At 46.8% G+C, this 20,000-nt stretch overlaps 1 protein-coding gene across 4 annotated transcripts in view; it reads left to right on the top strand.

Annotated features, from left to right (window-relative positions):
- Positions 1–20,000, top strand: part of LOC311075876 (uncharacterized protein) — a 61,190-nt gene that overhangs the window by 86 nt on the left and 41,104 nt on the right. For all 4 annotated transcript variants that reach the window (XR_014604585.1, XM_084103548.1, XM_084103549.1 and 1 more), the window contains exons 1-33: positions 1–108; positions 288–332; positions 499–528; positions 1,045–1,101; positions 1,193–1,228; positions 1,441–1,485; positions 1,562–1,597; positions 1,690–1,746; positions 1,837–1,893; positions 1,984–2,028; positions 2,120–2,164; positions 2,244–2,300; positions 2,391–2,447; positions 2,538–2,585; positions 2,677–2,721; positions 2,798–2,833; positions 2,941–2,988; positions 3,169–3,210; positions 3,312–3,359; positions 3,805–3,882; positions 4,142–4,246; positions 4,587–4,697; positions 4,783–4,893; positions 9,554–9,655; positions 9,762–9,872; positions 9,967–10,077; positions 10,415–10,525; positions 11,043–11,150; positions 11,310–11,420; positions 11,535–11,645; positions 11,851–11,961; positions 13,278–13,376; positions 13,458–13,568. The exon at positions 1–108 is cut by the window's left edge and continues 86 nt beyond it. Coding sequence is in view for 3 of the 4 variants with exons in the window: in XM_084103548.1 (XP_083959674.1) it covers positions 52–108; positions 288–332; positions 499–528; positions 1,045–1,101; positions 1,193–1,228; positions 1,441–1,485; positions 1,562–1,597; positions 1,690–1,746; positions 1,837–1,893; positions 1,984–2,028; positions 2,120–2,164; positions 2,244–2,300; positions 2,391–2,447; positions 2,538–2,585; positions 2,677–2,721; positions 2,798–2,833; positions 2,941–2,988; positions 3,169–3,210; positions 3,312–3,359; positions 3,805–3,882; positions 4,142–4,246; positions 4,587–4,697; positions 4,783–4,893; positions 9,554–9,655; positions 9,762–9,872; positions 9,967–10,077; positions 10,415–10,525; positions 11,043–11,150; positions 11,310–11,420; positions 11,535–11,645; positions 11,851–11,961; positions 13,278–13,376; positions 13,458–13,568 (2,382 nt within the window). In the remaining variant the exon portion in view is untranslated. The remainder of the gene's footprint in view (positions 109–287; positions 333–498; positions 529–1,044; positions 1,102–1,192; positions 1,229–1,440; positions 1,486–1,561; positions 1,598–1,689; positions 1,747–1,836; positions 1,894–1,983; positions 2,029–2,119; positions 2,165–2,243; positions 2,301–2,390; positions 2,448–2,537; positions 2,586–2,676; positions 2,722–2,797; positions 2,834–2,940; positions 2,989–3,168; positions 3,211–3,311; positions 3,360–3,804; positions 3,883–4,141; positions 4,247–4,586; positions 4,698–4,782; positions 4,894–9,553; positions 9,656–9,761; positions 9,873–9,966; positions 10,078–10,414; positions 10,526–11,042; positions 11,151–11,309; positions 11,421–11,534; positions 11,646–11,850; positions 11,962–13,277; positions 13,377–13,457; positions 13,569–20,000) is intronic.

Here is a 20,000-nt window from a genome sequence, read left to right as displayed (position 1 = left end):
GTGTTTCAGTCGCTCCGCTCGGCCGTGTGTGTGTGAGTCTGTGTTTCAGTCATGAGTGGCGCTGAAGAAGACGGTGGACAGACAGACGGAGCTGAAGGTGTGTGTGAGGTGAGAGACGGTGTGTGAGCTGAAGGTGTGTGTGAGGTGAGAGATGGAGCTGAAGGTGTGTGTGAGACGGAGCTGAAGGTGTGTGTGAGGTGTGAGCCGCTGACTGCAGGATCTGTGTGACCCTGACCTTCACACCGCAGCTCTCACACTGTGTGTGTGTGTGTGTGTGTGTTCCACAGGGTTCTCCCGGAGCCGGTTCTGATCGGATCCCAGCGGCCCGTGAGGTGAGTGTGACTGAAGCCCGTCAGCAGAAACTCATTGATCTGGAGTGAAAGTCAGTCGGATCTCTTGAGCTGATCGCAGAAACTGATTCTTAAAGAACCTGTCATAAGAGACTTGTGTGTGTGTGTGTGTGTGTGTGTGTGTGTGTGTGTGTGTGTTGAACTGCAGGAGCAGAGTGAAGAAAGCGCCACAGACGCGGTGAGTCGATCCGCTTCAGTAATGGATCTGTGGTTCTCCACTGGTTTCTGTTGTTCGGTGTTTCAGTGCTAAACGCGTCATGTCTCTGTCACGCTAATCTCAGATCTACAGACACACACTTCATGTCTCTGACACAGAGTTCCCTCAGAAATATCACATCAATATTTCAGAATCAGCATGTGAATGTGTGTGTTTAAACTCTAACTCTCCTGTGGATCAGAATCACACTCATATTCTGTATTAATGCTCGGCAACTCAACAGTTAATAGTGATTATTATTATGAAGGTACTGATGTTTTAAATAAACATTATTTATTATTATTTTTTATTTTATTAATTATCAAATATAATTAATTTGGTTTTATATCAGCAGCTGGAGGCGACAGGCGTCACAGTCGCTCAGACGGAGACACTAATGATCTGTTTTATTATGTGTTATGTATTAAATAAACATTATGTTGTTTTTTTATTAATTATTATTATATTATTATATTATTATTTTTGTATTGTCTGCAGCTGGAGGCGACAGAGAGTCAGACAGACGTCACAGTCGCTCAGACGGAGATATTAATGGTCTGTTTTATGTATTAAATAGACACTATTTAATATTATTTTTTAGTTTATAAATTTTTATTATTACTAATTTTAAAGTTTTTATATCCAGCTGGAGGCGACAGACGTCACAGACACTCAGATGAAGGTACTGATCGTCTACTTTATTATGTTTTATGTATTGAATATACTTTATTTATTATTATAATTAATTTGAATGATTTTATATGAATTATATGAAGGCGACAGAGAGTCAGACAGACGCTACAGACTCTCAGATGAAGGTGCTGGTTTATTATGTTTCATGTATTAACATTATTTATTATTATTATTATTTTTTTTTAATGGTTTTACATCCAGCTGGAGGCGACAGGCGTCACAGACACTCAGACGGAGACACTAATGGTCTGTTTTATGTATTAAATAGACATTATTTATTCTTATTTTTTATTTTATTATAATTTGAATGGTTTATATCCAGCTGGAGGCGACAGGCGTCACAGACGCTCAGATGAAGGTACTGATCGTACACTTTATTATGTGATATGTATTAAATGAACATTAAATGTTTTTATTTATTAATTATAATTAATTTGGTTTCATTTGCAGCTGGAGGCGACAGAGAGTCAGTCAGACGCCACAGACACTCAGACAGAGACACTAATGGTCTGTTTTATTATGTGTTATGTATTAAATAAACATTATATGTATTTTTTATTAATTATTATTATATTATTATTTTTATATTGTCTGCAGCTGGAGGCGACAGAGAGTCAGACAGGCGTCACAGTCGCTCAGACGGAGACACTAATTGTCTGTTTTATGTATTAAATAGACATTATTTAATATTATTTTTTAGTTTATTAATTTTTATTATTATTAATTTGAACGTTTTACATCCAGCTGGAGGCGACAGACGTCACGGACACTCAGAAGGAGATATTAATGGTCTGTTTTATGTATTAAATAGACACTATTTAATATTATTTTTTAGTTTATTAATTTTTATTATTACTAATTTGAAAGTTTTTATATCCAGCTGGAGGCGACAGGCGTCACAGACACTCAAAAGGAGATATTAATGGTCTGTTTTATGTATTAAATGAACATTAAATGTTTTTATTTATTAATTATAATTATAATTAATTTGGTTTCATTTGCAGCTGGAGGCGACAGAGAGTCAGTCAGACGCCACAGACACTCAGACAGAGACACTAATGGTCTGTTTTATTATGTGTTATGTATTAAATAAACATTATATGTATTTTTTATTAATTATTATTATATTATTATTTTTATATTGTCTGCAGCTGGAGGCGACAGAGAGTCAGACAGGCGTCACAGTCGCTCAGACGGAGACACTAATGGTCTGTTTTATGTATTAAATAGACATTATTTAATATTATTTTTTCATTTATTAATTTTTATTATTATTAATTTGAACGTTTTACATCCAGCTGGAGGCGACAGACGTGGTCACGGACACTCAGAAGGAGATATTAATGGTCTGTTTTATGTATTAAATAGACACTATTTAATATTATTTTTTAGTTTATTCATTTTTATTATTACTAATTTGAAAGTTTTTATATCCAGCTGGAGGCGACAGACGTCACAGACACTCAGACGGAGACACTAATGGTCTGTTTTATGTATTAAATAGACATTATTTATTCTTATTTTTTATTTTATTATAATTTTAATGGTTTATATCCAGCTGGAGGCGACAGACGTCACAGACGCTCAGATGAAGGTACTGATCGTACACTTTATGTTTTATGTATTAAATTAACATTAAATGTTTTTATTTGATTAATTATTTATTAATTATCATTCTAATTAATTTGGTTTCATGTGTAGCTGGAGGCGACAGAGAGTCAGTCAGACGCCACAGACACTCAGGTGAAGGTACTGATCGTCTACTTTATTATGTTTTATGTATTAAATTAACACTATATGTTTTTATTATAGACGTCACAGACACTCAGACAGAGACACTAATGGTCTGTTTTATTATGTTTTATGTATTGAATACACTTTAATTATTATTATAATTAATTTGAATGGTTTTATATGAATGATATGAAGGCGACAGAGAGTCAGACAGACGCCACAGACGCTCAGATGAAGGTACTGATGATCTGTTTCATGTATTAAATAATCATTAGTTATTATTAATTTTTTATTTTATTAATTTTCATTATGATTAATTTGTATGGTTTTGTTTGCAGCTGGAGGCGACAGAGAGTCCGACAGATGTCACAGATGCTCAGATGAAGGTACTGATGATCTGTTTAATGTTTTATGTATTAAATAAACATTTATTATTATGAATTTGAGTGTTTTATATGCAGCTGGAGGCGACAGGCGCTCAGACAGAGCTGCTGATGATCTGTTTTGTTATGTTTTATGAATGAATCTTTCACACAGTTAGCAGATGTGCCGTGATGAAGCGGGTCACATGACCAGCTCACGTTCACACGTGACGTCGGTTCATATCAGAGTCACTGCAGACGCTTTCACTGCCGATGATCATGAGCTGTGTTTGTGAATGTTCACGGCACTTCATCTGGAAAATGTGTTGAATCTTGAGTTTAATGTGTTTGTGAGGCGACACAATGAGATTTCCCATCATTCTCTGTGGCAGCACATGATAAAACACTGATCAGATCTAATGTGTAGAAGTGCGTGAGTTTGAGATGAAGTGTGTTTGTGCTTTAACAGAAGCTGGTGAACGGCTCGTGTGTTCCTGAAACACTAGAGATTCAACACGCTAAAGACGCCACACACCTGTACAGTGAGGTGAGACGCATGATCACATGACCATCGTCACCAGCGTTTCTGTGGCCTTTAAACTCATCGAGGTCTGAAATCAGAGTCAGTGATGCTCTTCCTCAGTGTCTCTGTCTCGTTACATCTGAACATTCTTAAATCAAGATACATTTACTGGAGAAGAAGCAAAATACTGAAGATATTAAGTCTTGTTTAATGACTTTAGTTTGTGTGTGTGTGTGTGTGTGTGTGTGTGTGTGTGTGATGTTCCTCTGCTGTTCACATACAGTATCGGGAGGAAGGACTCAGGGATCTGTGTGTGAATCTGTATTCTCTGATGCCCGACACACGTGACACACAGTTCGCTAGAGAGATGACGGAGCTGCAGAGTGAGGTACACACACACACACACACACACACACTGATGATGATGATGATGATTGACAGGTCAGGTACCGAGCGGATGGGAGGAAGAAGCTGTCCTGTAGTGTGTTCTCTCAGCTGCCCGACACACACACACACACACACACACACTCACACACACACACACACACACCCACATGATGATGATGATGATGATGATTGACAGGTCAGGTACCGAGCGGATGGGAGGAAGAAGCTGTCCTGTAGTGTGTTCTCTCAGCTGCCCGACACACACACACACACACACACACACTCACACACACACACACACACACCCACATGATGATGATGATGATGATGATGATTGACAGGTCAGGTACCGAGCGGATGGGAGGAAGAAGCTGTCCTGTAGTGTGTTCTCTCAGCTGCCCGACACGATGGACACGCAACACGCCAAACACATGACGGACCTGCAGAGCCACGTAACACACACTCATCATGCGTGTTCATCTGTCCGCTGTCATGTGACTCACTGCGCTCTCACACTCCTCTCTGTGTGTCTGGCAGAATAAATACAAAGGAGCTGGTAGAAAAGACGCTTCCACAAGTCTCTACACACACCTGGAGGAAACACTGGACACAAAACATGCTAAAGAGGCGTACCAGCTACAAAGCCAGGTACACACACACACACACACACGCACACACTCAACACACACTCATGTACACACACACACACACTCAGCACACACACACACACGTACGTACACACACGCATGCTCACACTTTCTTCTTCTTCTTTCTTCTTCTTCGGCGGTCACTCAAGACGAGTATGACTGTCCTCTCCGTCGGGTCGCCTTATTTGTGGATCCTCAGGTGGCTGTAAAGGCCGATCTGTGATCCACAGATTCTGCTGCGATGTGGGCATTGGAAGGTTGAGGTGGTGTGTCCTGGTGAAGCCTTTCTCCGTTTGTCCTTGCGGTGTTGCCGCTTTGCATCTGCGGCACGGCGGAGTTCTGTTTCGTGGTGTGCTGCACCTTCCTGCACTGCTTTTCTCCAGTAGTCCGTGTTAAACGCGAGATTCTCCCAGTCGCCGGACGTGATGTTAAACTTTTTCAGGCTGGTTTTGATATTGTCCTTAAAGCGTTTCTTTGGCCCACCAGGGGCTCGCTGTCCTTCTTTTAGCTGGGAGTACAGGATCTGCTTTGGGAGACGGTTGTTGGGCATGCGGATGACATGTCCTGTCCATTGGAGTTGGTGCTGCATTATGGTGGTAGTGATGCTGGGCATATTCGTTTCCTCCAGAATGCTAGAGTTTGTACATCTGTCTTCCCAGTTGATCCTCAAGATTTTTCTTAAGGCTCTTTGATGGAATCGTTCCAGTGCTCTCAGGTGTCTGCTGTAGGTGGTCCAGGATTCCGCTCCATACAGCAGAGTTGGGAGAAACACAGCTCTGTAAACCAGGACCTTGGTTTGAGCCCTCAGGTCTCAGTCATCAAAGACTCTTGTCCTGAGTTTGGCATAGGCTCCGCTGGCACAGCTCAGGCGATGGTTAACTTCAGAGTCTATATCAGCTTTGGAAGAGAGAATGCTGCCAAGGTAGGGGAAGTGGTCCACGCTTTCCAGAGTGGTATTATCCACTTTGATGATGGGCTGGAGTGATGGCTGGTTGGGTGGTGGTTGATACAGAACCTGAGTTTTCTTGATGTTCAAGGCCAAACCCAGGGCTCTGTATGCCTTAGGATGCCCTGGAGGTCTTCATGGGAGTGAGCTGCAATGACGTTATCATCGGCGTATTGCAGCTCCATGATGGTGGTATTTCTGACTTTTCTCTTGGCTTTGAACCTTTTAAGGTTGAAGAGCCTGCCGTCAGTCCTGTAAAGGATTGGGATCCCCTGTGGCAACTCTTGGCCATTAAGGTGGAGTATGGCTGCAATGAAGATGGCAAATAGGGTGGGTGCAATGATACATCCCTGTTTGACCCCAGTTTCTACAGTAAATGGCTCAGATTCAGAGCCACTGTTGAGCACTGTGGCTGACATGCCATCATGCAGTAGCCCTTAGTACACGGATGTATTTGGCATGACATCCATACTTTGATAGTATGCTCCACAGTGCCTGCCTATCCACGGAGTCAAAGGCCTTTGTCAAGTCTATAAAGGCCATGTACAGAGTCCTTGTTCCCGACACTATTCTTGTAGTTGGCGAGCAGAAAAGATCATATCAGTTGTTCCCCTAGATGGACGGAAACCGCACTGTGATTCAGGGATTATCTCCTCAGATAGTGGTAGCAGTCGGTAGGCGAGGACACGAGCAAGGACTTTGCCTGTTGTTGACAAGAGCGAGATGCCCCTGTAGTTTCCACATTCAGCCTTGTCCCCTTTCTTGAATATGGTAACAATTTGGGCATCCCGGAGCTCTGAGGGGAGCTCTTCCCTTTCCCAGACCTTGACGAGTAGATGGTGGATGTGGTGCCAGAGCCTTGGTCCTCCTTCCTTTAAGATCTCCGCGGGGATCCCATCAGGACCAGTGGCCTTGTTGTTCCTGAGATTCCTGATGGCATTGTGAACCTCAGTTAGGGTAGGAGGTTCCCCCATGTCTTCTCTGATGGGACTCTGCGGGATATGGTCGGCGATGTCTGGTTCGGCTGAGCTGTCACAGTTGAGAAGTTCTTGAAAGTGCTCCTTCCAACGTGCGTTGATGGAGTCATTGTCTTTTAAAAGAGTCTGTCCATCTTTTGGGCGCAGGGGATTTAAGCCGCGGTGGCTAGGGCCATAGACAGCCTTAATGGCACTAAAAAAGCCTCTGGTGTTACCTGAATCTGCCAGCCTCTGGAGTTCTAGAGACTTTTCTCTCCACCAGTTGTTCTTGAGCTCCCTCATCAATCTCTGAACGTCAGCCTTGGCTCTGGAGTGTGCTGCCCTTTTGGCCTCACATGTTATGTCATTTTGCCACACTCGGAAGGCTTTTCGTTTTCTGGAGATAAGTTGTTCTATCTCTGTGTCATTTTCATCAAACCAGTCCTGATGTTTCCTGGACTGATACCCAAGGGTGGATTTGCATTAGTCATGAATGGTGGATTTGAGAAGACCCCAGTGCTCTTCGATGTTATCAGGATATTCTTGCTGAAGACTTTGGATGGCTGCTGGATGGCAGTTTCATTCAGGCTGTCAAGGTTCAGTCTTTGCCGGGTCTGCTTCTTCTGAATCCTCCTCCTTTTTTTAAGTTTGATGGACATTGTGGATCGGATGAGGTGGTGGTCTGTCCAGCAGTTGTCAGAGTCTATCATGGCCCTTGTGATGTTCACATCACAGCGGCCCCTGGCCCTTACAATGACATAATCAATGAGGTGCCATTGCTTGGAGCGAGGGTGTCTCCAAGATGCCTTGAATTTGTTTTCTGTCGATAGAAAGTGTTGGTGATGACGAGGTTGTGCTGAACGCACTTACTCAGAAGCAGCACTCCGTTTGAGTTGATGTTACCGATGCCCTCCTTGCCAGGTGTTGGTCCCGGCCTACCCTAGCATTGAAGTCTCCTAGGAGGATGATCTTGTCCTCCCTGGGGATTTTTGACAGGGTTTCTTCCAGGCAGGCGTAGAAGGCTTCTTTTTCTTCCACGTCAGAGTCTAGGGTAGGGGCATAGGCGCTCACTACTGTCGCTGTCTGGTTGTTGGCCAACACCAGACGGATTGTCATGAGGCGCTCACTGATCCCCACAGGAAGTTCGGAGAGGTGGTTGACAAGCTGGTTTTTGATGGCAAGTCCAACTCCATGGTTTCTAGCCTCATCGGCTGGCTTTCCCTTCCAGAAGAAAGTGTAGCCACCTTTCTCCTCCTTCAGCTGCCCTTCACCTGCCCGTTGGGTTTCAGTCAATCCGGCATCTCTGCAGTTCTCAGGTCTGTCACTGGAGGTGCTGTCCATCAGAGTGCGCACATTCCAGGCTCCAAAATTAAATTTCTTTTGTTTCTGACCGCAAATGGGGTGTTCCCTCTTGATGCGGTAATCCAGTCGGGAGGTATGAGGCAGGCTATTTTTAGGGCACCTTTTCTAGCCCCTTCCCCATGTAGGGTAAGCAGAGTGGATCCTGAATAGGACTGCCAAGTCATGGGTGTAGCTGCCGAAGAGCTCTTCTGCCTCGTTCCAAGAGCCCAGCGACTGATTCTGACACCCATCGCCTGATGTGCCAGCTCATGACTAGGGGCTTCCAGACTACACAAACCTGCCCCCGTCGCCACTTGCTGGTCGCCATAGGACTTTATCCGGGGTGGTAGGGTGGATTCCCTTTGTGGAGGATGCCTGTGCGTGGCGTTGTTTAATGTGTGGAGGCTGGTGCACAGACAACCAGCACACGGTCCTTGGCAGGTCTGGGTCAGGATCCTGTGGCATGGAGTCCAAGACGACTGGGGACCCATCACTGCTGCAGCCTTCATCCGCCTTCCCAGCCGTTGTGATGCTCCACTTAAGTCAGCCATCATCCTCCGCCTGTTCCGACGTTGAGGTCTTTGTCTTTTTTTTCAGGGTGTGCTCCCTTAGCCTTTGCCTCTATCCTCTATCTATGGCTACCCCACAAGGCAGTGGGACTATTTACCCATAGCTGGGGCTGTGGTTGGCGGGTGCCAGGGCATGTCCACTGCTTGGTGGGCCTGCACACCGCGCCTCTGGGGCCCACTGCTGCTCCGAGATCCCCTACAGTTCAGTCTGGGTCCGCTAGGGCCCAGTTACCGTGTGTGGCCGCAAGGAGGCACTGTAGGAGTCTTGACGGTGGAGAGGCTGTGTACCGACAGGAGGAGGCTTACGCACTCGGCTCCTCTTTTCGCCCTTGCTCAAGGTAGCTGTAAGCAGAAGTAGCATGCAATATCTACTAAACTACAGGCACTACTATCCCAGTACTACTGCACTGACGCATCACACACGCCCTGTGTGACAACACACACACACGCATGCTCACACACACATACACACACACACGTACACACGCGCATGTACACGCATACACACACACACGCATGTGTACACACACATATGTACACACACACATGTACACACACACACACACACGCTTGAACACACATGCATGTACACAAACACGTACACACGCATGCATGCACACACACACACACACACACACACACACGTACACACAAACAAGCACACAAGAGTGTTGTGTGTGTGTGTTGTATCAGGTGGTGTATAAGGATAGACAGGCGTCAGGCTCTCTGTTCTCAGTGTTGTGTGTGTGTGTGTGTGTGTGTGTATCAGGTGGTGTATAAGGATAGACAGGCGTCAGACTCTCTGTTCTCAGTGTTGTGTGTGTGTGTGTGTGTGTGTGTGTGTATCAGGTGGTGTATAAGGACAGACAGGCGTCAGGCTCTCTCTTCTCTACGCTGCCCGAGACGCCGGAGATTCAGTTCGCCAGAGAGATCACAGAGACCATCAGCGAGGTGAAGCAGACAAGATGAAGGATCAGAGCAGGTTACACTGATCCATGAAGTGTGTGACAGCCCTGTGTGTGTGTGTGTGTGTGTGTGTGTGTATGTGTGTGTGCAGAATAAGTACCGCGAGCAGAGCCGGAAGAGCATCAGCTGCTGCGTTTACTCTCAGCTTCCTGAAACTGCAGAGACTCAATTCAGCAGGAGCATCTCTGAGCTGCAGAGTCAGGTATACCATCATCACCAACATCTTGTGTGTGTGTGTGCAGGTGAAGTATAAGGCTGACGTGTGTGTGTGCGCGTGCGCGCGTGTGTGTGTGCAGGTGAAGTATAAGGCTGACGCTCAGCAGCAGATGAGCAGATCTCTGTACCATCAGCTCGCAGAAACTCCAGAAACTCGACACGCTCGAGACGCCGCTCAGATCCAGAGCCAGGTGACGTTCTTCATCATCTTCATCATCACCAGATCTGAGCACTAGTTAACGTGTTCTGCTCTTCCTCACACGCGTGTGACTGTGACCCAATCAGAGGCTGTGTATAATATAATCCAAGGCTTAAAGCACAGATCTGATCTGATTTCTGCTTACACGTGTGCTACCATAATCAATCTGTGTCAAATCATGTTTTTGTGCAAGTGTAAATGCAGCCATATAGTCCTGCTCTTCACAACTACATTATGTGATCATGTGACACTTCATGTGATCATGTGACACTTCATGTGATCATGTGACTCTTCTTGTGATCATGTGACTGTGTTTGTTGTGTGATCAGCTGCAGTACCAGCAGGGCCGGGCGTCAGTGACGGGCAGTAATCTGTTCTCCCTGATGCCAGAGACGCCGCAGAATGAGTTTGTGAAGCAGCAGATGGAGCTGCAGAGTGAGGTGAACCTCCGTGACCTCTGACCTCTGTGAACCTCTGACCTATGTGACCTATGTGAACCTCTATGACCTCTGACATCTATGATCTCTGTGACCTCTGATCTATGTGACCTCCGTGACCCTCTGTGAACCTCTGACCTATGTGACCTCTGTAACACTATATGACCTATGTGACCTCTGACCTCCATGACCCTCTTTGACCTCTGACATCTGTGACCTCTGTAACACTATTTGACCTATGTGAATCTCTCTGACTTATGTGACCTCTGACCTCCGTGACCCTCTATGACCTCTGACCTCCGTGACCCTCTGTGAACCTCTGACCTATGTGACCTCTGTAACACTATTTGACCTATGTGAATCTCTCTGACCTATGTGACCTCTGACCTCCGTGAACCTCTATGACCTCTGACCTCCGTGACCTCTGTGACCTCCGTAGATTCAGTCTTTACACAGAAACAGACACTCAGAATGTTCTGTCTGGAGCCTCTTTCACTCTTCGTGTGTGTGTGTGTTTCAGCTGAAGTATAAAGCTGACCTGAAGGAGAACTCCAGTAACCTGTACTCCCTGATGCCGGAGACGCTGGAGACGCAGTTCAGCAAACACACCGCAGAGTTACAGAGTAACGTACGACACACACACTCCAACAATACAGTCTTACAATCACTTCAGTGTTCAGGCCAGAGTTCCTCCAGTCAACATCATGACAAGCATGACCGATCCGCTGTGTGTGTGTGTGTGTGTGTACATTTGCATATGTGTGTGTGTGTGTGTGTGTGTGTGCAGGTGAAGTATAAGGCTGACGCTCAGCAAGAGATGAGCAGATCTCTGTACCATCAGCTCGCAGAAACTCCAGAAACTCGACATGCTCGAGACGCCGCTCAGATCCAGAGTCAGGTGACGTTCTTCATCATCTTCATCATCATCAGATCTGAGCACTAGTTAACGTGTTCTGCTCTTCCTCACACGCGTGTGACTGTAGCGTGACCTTCTTCTCCACTTCTTCATCAGGTGGCGTATAAAGGCATCGGGAAGGGTGATTTCTCAGGCTCCTCGTTCACTGCAGTTCCAGACTCAGCAGAGATGAAGTGTGTCCAGCAGATCTCACACACACTCAGTGAGGTGAAGCTCCATCTCAGATCTCACACACTCAGATCAGATCTCACACACACTCAGATCTCACACACACTCAGATCTCACACACACACTCAGATCTCACACACACTCAGATCTCACACACACACACACACTCAGATCTCACACACACACTCAGATCTCACACACACACTCAGATCTCACACACACTCCATGTGCTCGTGTGTTTCAGAACCAGTACCGTGAGGAGGGCAGGAGGAGCCTTTCGTCCAGCGTTTACTCTCAGCTGTCCGAGACTCCGGAGACGCAGTTCGTCAGATCCGTGTCGGATCTGCAGAGCGAGGCGAGGAAAACCATCTCAGCCAATCAGAATCAGCCATTCACATCTGCCTTTCTCAAGCTCGATACAAAACTAATCATTATTAAAAAAAATCAATCACTTAATAATTAAGGAAATCCTAAACATGTGAAATGAAGAAAATTAAAAATAAAATAAATAAAAATAAATTACATATAAATAATTAATTAAATCAAAAATGTAAAATTTATATAAATACATAATTTTAATCAAAATAAATATGTCTTAATAATCAATTGAATCATAAACATCAAAATAAAACCCTTTTTTAAAGGTCCCGTATTATGCTCCTTTTCACAAGATGTAAAATAAGTCTCTGATGTCCCCAGAGTGTGTATGTGAAGTTTCAGCTCAAAATACCCAACAGATCATTTTTTACAGCATGTTTAAATTGTCATTTTTTGGGGCTCAGAAAAACGCGCTGTTTTAGTGTGTGCCCTTTAAATGCAAATAAGCTGCTGCTGGACGACCCAGGGGGCGGAGCTTCACGAGCTCGCTCAGTCTGTCAGGACAATTTCATCTCACGGAATGATGATAATATCAGAAACTCTCAGTAACGGTGTTCATTTCGAGTCGGACAATAATGCCTACAGAGTCAGAGTGCTGTATAGAGATGAAACAGGTATAGTTTAGTAGTTTAATTACGGTTATTATAACGTATTTGTCATCTGCTTGTATGTATCCATTATTTATTAATAGCCTACAAGTCTGCTGTCTGAATGATGATCAAACATATACTGATGAGTTTAATAAAGTTTATTGTACATCACACAAAAGATGAAGCGTCAGTTTTACTTCAGAAAATCACCGTAAGAGCTGAGTAAACACAGTAAGTTATAAGAAGTGCGCAAGTACATAAATGAATTTCGGTAGAGTTGAGGGAGCATTCCTGTGGGCGGAGGTTAGTCAAGAAACGGTTCTAGTGACGTCATTAAAGAAGGAAGTAGAGGGATGTAGTCCAAACGGGCCGTTCGATGTAGGCGACTTCTGTTAAATAAAATATCTCGCTTGGCATTGAACTTTGAGCTTTATAATTTTACAGATATTATTTATGCTCTAACAACAACATTACACACTAAATAAAGTTTGAAACATGGGATCACGAAGAATGGGACCTTTAAGAAACATGAAATATTTTATTTGTTTAGCTGCATGTCATGTGACCATTAACTGCTATCAGAGAACATGTGAAAGTTAACATCATGTTAAATTATTGAAATATCATCTCAAAATCTCAGTACGGCTTCGATTGATGAAGCAGTGTGCGAGTCTGATCGAGTTTCTGTGTGTGTTTCCTTCAGGTGAAATATAAGCAGCAGGTGAACGGCTCGCTGTACGCCACCCTGCCGGAGACGCTGGACACGCAACACGCTAAACACGCCACTGACATCATCAGTGAGGTAGTGTGACAAACACTACGCTGCAAACACTCGTGTGAAGCTCGCTGTACAACACTAGAAGAGCTGGCTGTTTGTGTTCAGGTGAAGTACCGAGAGGACGGCCGAGAGAGTTTATCGAGCCCGCTCTTCACTCGCCTGACGCAGACACTGCAGACGCAGACGGCTCGAGACATCGCAGACGCGCAGAGCCAGGTGACGGGTGAAGGGGGGGGTTGTTTGATGGTGTGGGGTTGTTTGGGGGAGGGGGAGGGGGTGATGGTGTGGGGTTGTTTGGGGGAGGGGGTGATGGTGTGGGGTTGTTTAGGGGAGGGGGAGGGGTGATGGTGTGGGGTTGTTTAGGGGAGGGGGTGATGGTGTGGGGTTGTTTGCGGGAGGGGGGGTGATGGTGTGGGGTTGTTTGGGGGAGGGGGAGGGGGTGATGGTGTGGGGTTGTTTGGGGGAGGGGGTGATGGTGTGGGGTTGTTTGGGGGAGGGGGGTGATGGTGTGGGGTTGTTTGGGGGAGGGGGGTGATGGTGTGGGGTTGTTTAGGGGAGGGGGAGGGGGTGATGGTGTGGGGTTGTTTAGGGGAGGGGGAGGGGGTGATGGTGTGGGGTTGTTTAGGGGAGGGGGTGATGGTGTGGGATTGTTTAGGGGAGGGGGGTGATGGTGTGGGATTGTTTAGGGGAGGGGGAGGGGTGATGGTGTGGGGTTGTTTAGGGGAGGGGGTGATGGTGTGGGGTTGTTTGCGGGAGGGGGGGTGATGGTGTGGGGTTGTCTGGGGGAGGGGGAGGGGGTGATGGTGTGGGGTTGTTTAGGGGAGGGGGTGATGGTGTGGGGTTGTTTGCGGGAGGGGGGGTGATGGTGTGGGGTTGTCTGGGGGAGGGGGAGGGGGTGATGGTGTGGGGTTGTTTGGGGGAGGGGGTGATGGTGTGGGGTTGTTTGGGGGAGGGGGAGGGGGTGATGGTGTGGGGTTGTTTAGGGGAGGGGGTGATGGTGTGGGATTGTTTAGGGGAGGGGGAGGGGGTGATGGTGTGGGATTGTTTAGGGGAGGGGGAGGGGGTGATGGTGTGGGGTTGTTTAGGGGAGGGGGTGATGGTGTGGGATTGTTTAGGGGAGGGGGAGGGGGAGGGGTGATGGTGTGGGGTTGTTTAGGGGAGGGGGTGATGGTGTGGGATTGTTTAGGGGAGGGGGTGATGGTGTGGGGTTGTTTAGGGGAGGGGGTGATGGTGTGGGATTGTTTAGGGGAGGGGGAGGGGTGATGGTGTGGGGTTGTTTAGGGGAGGGGGTGATGGTGTGTGGTTGTTTGGGGGAGGGGGGTGATGGTGTTGGATTGTTTAGGGGAGGGGGAGGGGGTGATGGTGTGGGGTTGTTTGGGGGAGGGGGGGTGATGGTGTTGGGGAGGAGGGGGAGGAGGGGGGGTGATGGTGTGGGGGAGGAGGGGGAGGAGGGGGAGGAGGGGGGGTGATGGTGTGGGGGAGGAGGGGGAGGAGGGGGGGTGATGGTGTGGGGTTGTTCTTCAGGGATTGTCCTCTTAGTTCCAGTGAAAGGAACTCTTAATGCTTCAGCATACCAAGACATTTTCGACATTTTCATGCTCCAACGAGTTTGGGGATCCTCCTGTTCCCGCATGACTGCGCTCCAGTGCACAGAGCAGGACCATAAACACATGGATGAGGAGTCTGGTGTGGAGGAACTGGACTCCTGCACAGAGTCCTGAGCTCATCCTGAGAGAACAGCTTTGGAACAGCTAAACCTTGTGGAAATCCTTCCCAAAAGAGCTGAAGCTGTTATTGCTGCAAAGGGTGGAGGAGCAATTCCATATTAAACCCTCCGGATCAGGAATGGGATGTCATTAGAGTTCATGTGCGTGTAAACCCAGGCGTCCCGCTGCGCTGCTGTTCGTGCTGTGTTGCAGATGTTCACCATAAACACAGATGTTCTTCACTGAATGGACTGTGAACATGAACAGGGTCAGACATGAACAGGCTGGAGGCAGAAGTGCCACTGAAACACAGAAAATGCCCCAAAATTCAAGATAATTGGATTCATTTGTAACGCTCAGCCTAGATTATAGGTGATGATACACAAAAACTTTACGTCTTGACCCTTCTTTAAACTTATGTATGAATGTTTATCAAAAATAACGCTTGGATAACATCAACTCGGTTTAAACCTCAAGTGTATTTACAATAAGTAAAAAAAAACACCAAGCTGTACCAAGAAATATATACATACACATCTCATATAAAGAAAAACAAGAAAAAAATTGTAATATAAGCTGAGAAATTGTCCGTATTAGTCCCGTACAATGTACTGTAAGTGTGTGTGTGTGTGTTGTTGAATCGGCCTCACCGGCTGATTCCTTTAAGTCTGGGAGCTCGATGTGAAGCAACGCTGTCCTGTGACGAAATCCCAAAGGCAAAAAATCCAATCATATGACACAGTGAAACATTATCACTCAAGCAGGAGTGCGGTTCTCTCTGAACATCTGCACGATATCAGGGGTTAAACTCTAGCACATCTTACACAGCAGCGCAGTAAACCAGGGGTTAAACTCTAGCACACCTTACACAGCAGCGCAGTAAACCAGGGGTTAAACTCTAGCACACCTTACACAGCAGCGCAGTAAACCAGGAGTTAAACTCTAGCACATCTTACACAGCAGCGCAGTAAACCAGGGGTTAAACTCTAGCACACCTTAGACAGCAGCGCAGTAAACCAGGGGTTAAACTCTAGCACATCTTACACAGCAGCGCAGTAAACCAGGGGTTAAACTCTAGCACACCTTACACAGCAGCGCAGTAAACCAGGAGTTAAACTCTAGCACATCTTACACAGCAGCGCAGTAAACCAGGGGTTAAACTCTAGCACACCTTAGACAGCAGCGCAGTAAACCAGGGGTTAAACTCTAGCACATCTTAGACAGCAGCGCAGTAAACCAGGGGTTAAACTCTAGCACATCTTACACAGCAGCGCAGTAAACCAGGGGTTAAACTCTAGCACACCTTAGACAGCAGCGCAGTAAACCAGGGGTTAAACTCTAGCACATCTTACACAGCAGCGCAGTAAACCAGGGGTTAAACTCTAGCACACCTTACACAGCAGCGCAGTAAACCAGGGGTTAAACTCTAGCACATCTTACACAGCAGCGCAGTAAACCAGGGGTTAAACTCTAGCACACCTTACACAGCAGCGCAGTAAACCAGGAGTTAAACTCTAGCACATCTTACACAGCAGCGCAGTAAACCAGGGGTTAAACTCTAGCACACCTTAGACAGCAGCGCAGTAAACCAGGGGTTAAACTCTAGCACATCTTAGACAGCAGCGCAGTAAACCAGGGGTTAAACTCTAGCACACCTTAGACAGCAGCGCAGTAAACCAGGGGTTAAACTCTAGCACATCTTAGACAGCAGCGCAGTAAACCAGGGGTTAAACTCTAGCACACCTTAGACAGCAGCGCAGTAAACCAGGGGTTAAACTCTAGCACATCTTAGACAGCAGCGCAGTAAACCAGGGGTTAAATTTTAGCACATCTTACACGGCAGCGCAGTAAACCAGGGGTTAAACTCTAGCACACCTTACACGGCAGCGCAGTAAACCAGGGGTTAAACTCTAGCACACCTTACACGGCAGCGCAGTAAACCAGGGGTTAAGCTCTAGCACACCTTACACGGCAGCGCAGTAAACCAGGGGTTAAGCTCTAGCACACCTTACACAGCAGCGCAGTAAACCAGGGGTTAAACTCTAGCACACCTTACACAGCAGCGCAGTAAACCAGGGGTTAAACTCTAGCACACCTTACACAGCAGCGCAGTAAACCAGGGGTTACACTCTAGCACACCTTACACAGCAGCGCAGTAAACCAGGGGTTACACTTTAGCACATCTTACACAGCAGCGCAGTAAACCAGGGGTTAAACTCTAGCACACCTTACACGGCAGCGCAGTAAACCAGGGGTTAAGCTCTAGCACACCTTACACAGCAGCGCAGTAAACCAGGGGTTACACTGTAGCACATCTTACACAGCAGCGCAGTAAACCAGGGGTTAAACTCTAGCACACCTTACACAGCAGCGCAGTAAACCAGGAGTTAAACTCTAGCACATCTTACACAGCAGCGCAGTAAACCAGGGGTTACACTCTAGCACATTTTAGACAGCAGCGCAGTAAACCAGGGGTTAAACTCTAGCACATCTTAGACAGCAGCGCAGTAAACCAGGGGTTAAATTTTAGCACATCGTAGACGGCAGCGCAGTAAACCAGGGGTTAAACTCTAGCACATCTTACACGGCAGCGCAGTAAACCAGGGGTTAAACTCTAGCACACCTTACACGGCAGCGCAGTAAACCAGGGGTTAAGCTCTAGCACACCTTACACGGCAGCGCAGTAAACCAGGGGTTAAGCTCTAGCACACCTTACACGGCAGCGCAGTAAACCAGGGGTTAAGATCTAGCACACCTTACACGGCAGCGCAGTAAACCAGGGGTTAAGCTCTAGCACACCTTACACGGCAGCGCAGTAAACCAGGGGTTAAACTCTAGCACACCTTACACAGCAGCGCAGTAAACCAGGAGTTAAACTCTAGCACACCTTACACAGCAGCGCAGTAAACCAGGGGTTACACTCTAGCACACCTTACACAGCAGCGCAGTAAACCAGGGGTTACACTCTAGCACATCTTACACGGCAGCGCAGTAAACCAGGGGTTACACTTTAGCACACCTTACACAGCAGCGCAGTAAACCAGGGGTTAAACTCTAGCACACCTTACACAGCAGCGCAGTAAACCAGGGGTTAAACTCTAGCACATCTTACACAGCAGCGCAGTAAACCAGGGGTTACACTTTAGCACATCTTACACTGTAGCACATCTTACACAGCAGCGCAGTAAACCAGGGGTTACACTTTAGCACATCTTACACAGCAGCGCAGTAAACCAGGGGTTACACTCTAGCACACCTTACACAGCAGCGCAGTAAACCAGGGGTTACACTTTAGCACATCTTACACAGCAGCGCAGTAAACCAGGGGTTACACTTTAGCACATCTTACACAGCAGCGCAGTAAACCAGGGGTTAAACTCTAGCACACCTTACACGGCAGCGCAGTAAACCAGGGGTTAAGCTCTAGCACATCTTACACAGCAGCGCAGTAAACCAGGGGTTACACTTTAGCACATCTTACACAGCAGCGCAGTAAACCAGGGGTTACACTCTAGCACACCTTACACAGCAGCGCAGTAAACCAGGGGTTACACTTTAGCACATCTTACACAGCAGCGCAGTAAACCAGGGGTTACACTGTAGCACATCTTACACAGCAGCGCAGTAAACCAGGGGTTAAACTCTAGCACACCTTACACAGCAGCGCAGTAAACCAGGAGTTAAACTCTAGCACATCTTACACAGCAGCGCAGTAAACCAGGGGTTACACTCTAGCACACCTTAGACAGCAGCGCAGTAAACCAGGGGTTAAACTCTAGCACATCTTAGACAGCAGCGCAGTAAACCAGGGGTTAAATTTTAGCACATCTTAGACGGCAGCGCAGTAAACCAGGGGTTAAACTCTAGCACATCTTACACGGCAGCGCAGTAAACCAGGGGTTAAACTCTAGCACACCTTACACGGCAGCGCAGTAAACCAGGGGTTAAGCTCTAGCACACCTTACACGGCAGCGCAGTAAACCAGGGGTTAAGCTCTAGCACACCTTACACGGCAGCGCAGTAAACCAGGGGTTAAGCTCTAGCACACCTTACACGGCAGCGCAGTAAACCAGGGGTTAAGATCTAGCACACCTTACACGGCAGCGCAGTAAACCAGGGGTTAAACTCTAGCACACCTTACACGGCAGCGCAGTAAACCAGGGGTTAAGATCTAGCACACCTTACACGGCAGCGCAGTAAACCAGGGGTTAAGCTCTAGCACACCTTACACGGCAGCGCAGTAAACCAGGGGTTACACTGTAGCACATCTTACACAGCAGCGCAGTAAACCAGGGGTTAAACTCTAGCACACCTTACACAGCAGCGCAGTAAACCAGGGGTTAAACTCTAGCACATCTTACACAGCAGCGCAGTAAACCAGGGGTTACACTCTAGCACATCTTACACGGCAGCGCAGTAAACCAGGGGTTAAACTCTAGCACACCTTACACAGCAGCGCAGTAAACCAGGGGTTAAACTCTAGCACATCTTACACAGCAGCGCAGTAAACCAGGGGTTACACTCTAGCACATCTTACACGGCAGCGCAGTAAACCAGGGGTTAAGCTCTAGCACACCTTACACAGCAGCGCAGTAAACCAGGGGTTAAACTCTAGCACATCTTACACAGCAGCGCAGTAAACCAGGGGTTACACTCTAGCACATCTTACACGGCAGCGCAGTAAACCAGGGGTTAAGCTCTAGCACACCTTACACAGCAGCGCAGTAAACCAGGGGTTACACTTTAGCACATCTTACACAGGTGTGTCTGTGTTTGCTCTATTTCACCAGTGAAAGCGGATGCACAGAAACCCACAGCAGGAAGTGCATGAGTGTAGTGAAACTGATTTCATCTGATTTGGAACCATATAGACTCTTATTATTATGGTCGAACTTATTGATTACATGTATGAATTTGGCATTAAATATAATACATATATCTA

This window comes from Abramis brama (assembly GCF_963993115.1).
Source record: "Abramis brama genome assembly, chromosome: 24".
Lineage (NCBI taxonomy): Eukaryota > Metazoa > Chordata > Actinopteri > Cypriniformes > Leuciscidae > Abramis > Abramis brama.
This window is presented reverse-complemented; position numbering and strand designations above follow the sequence as displayed.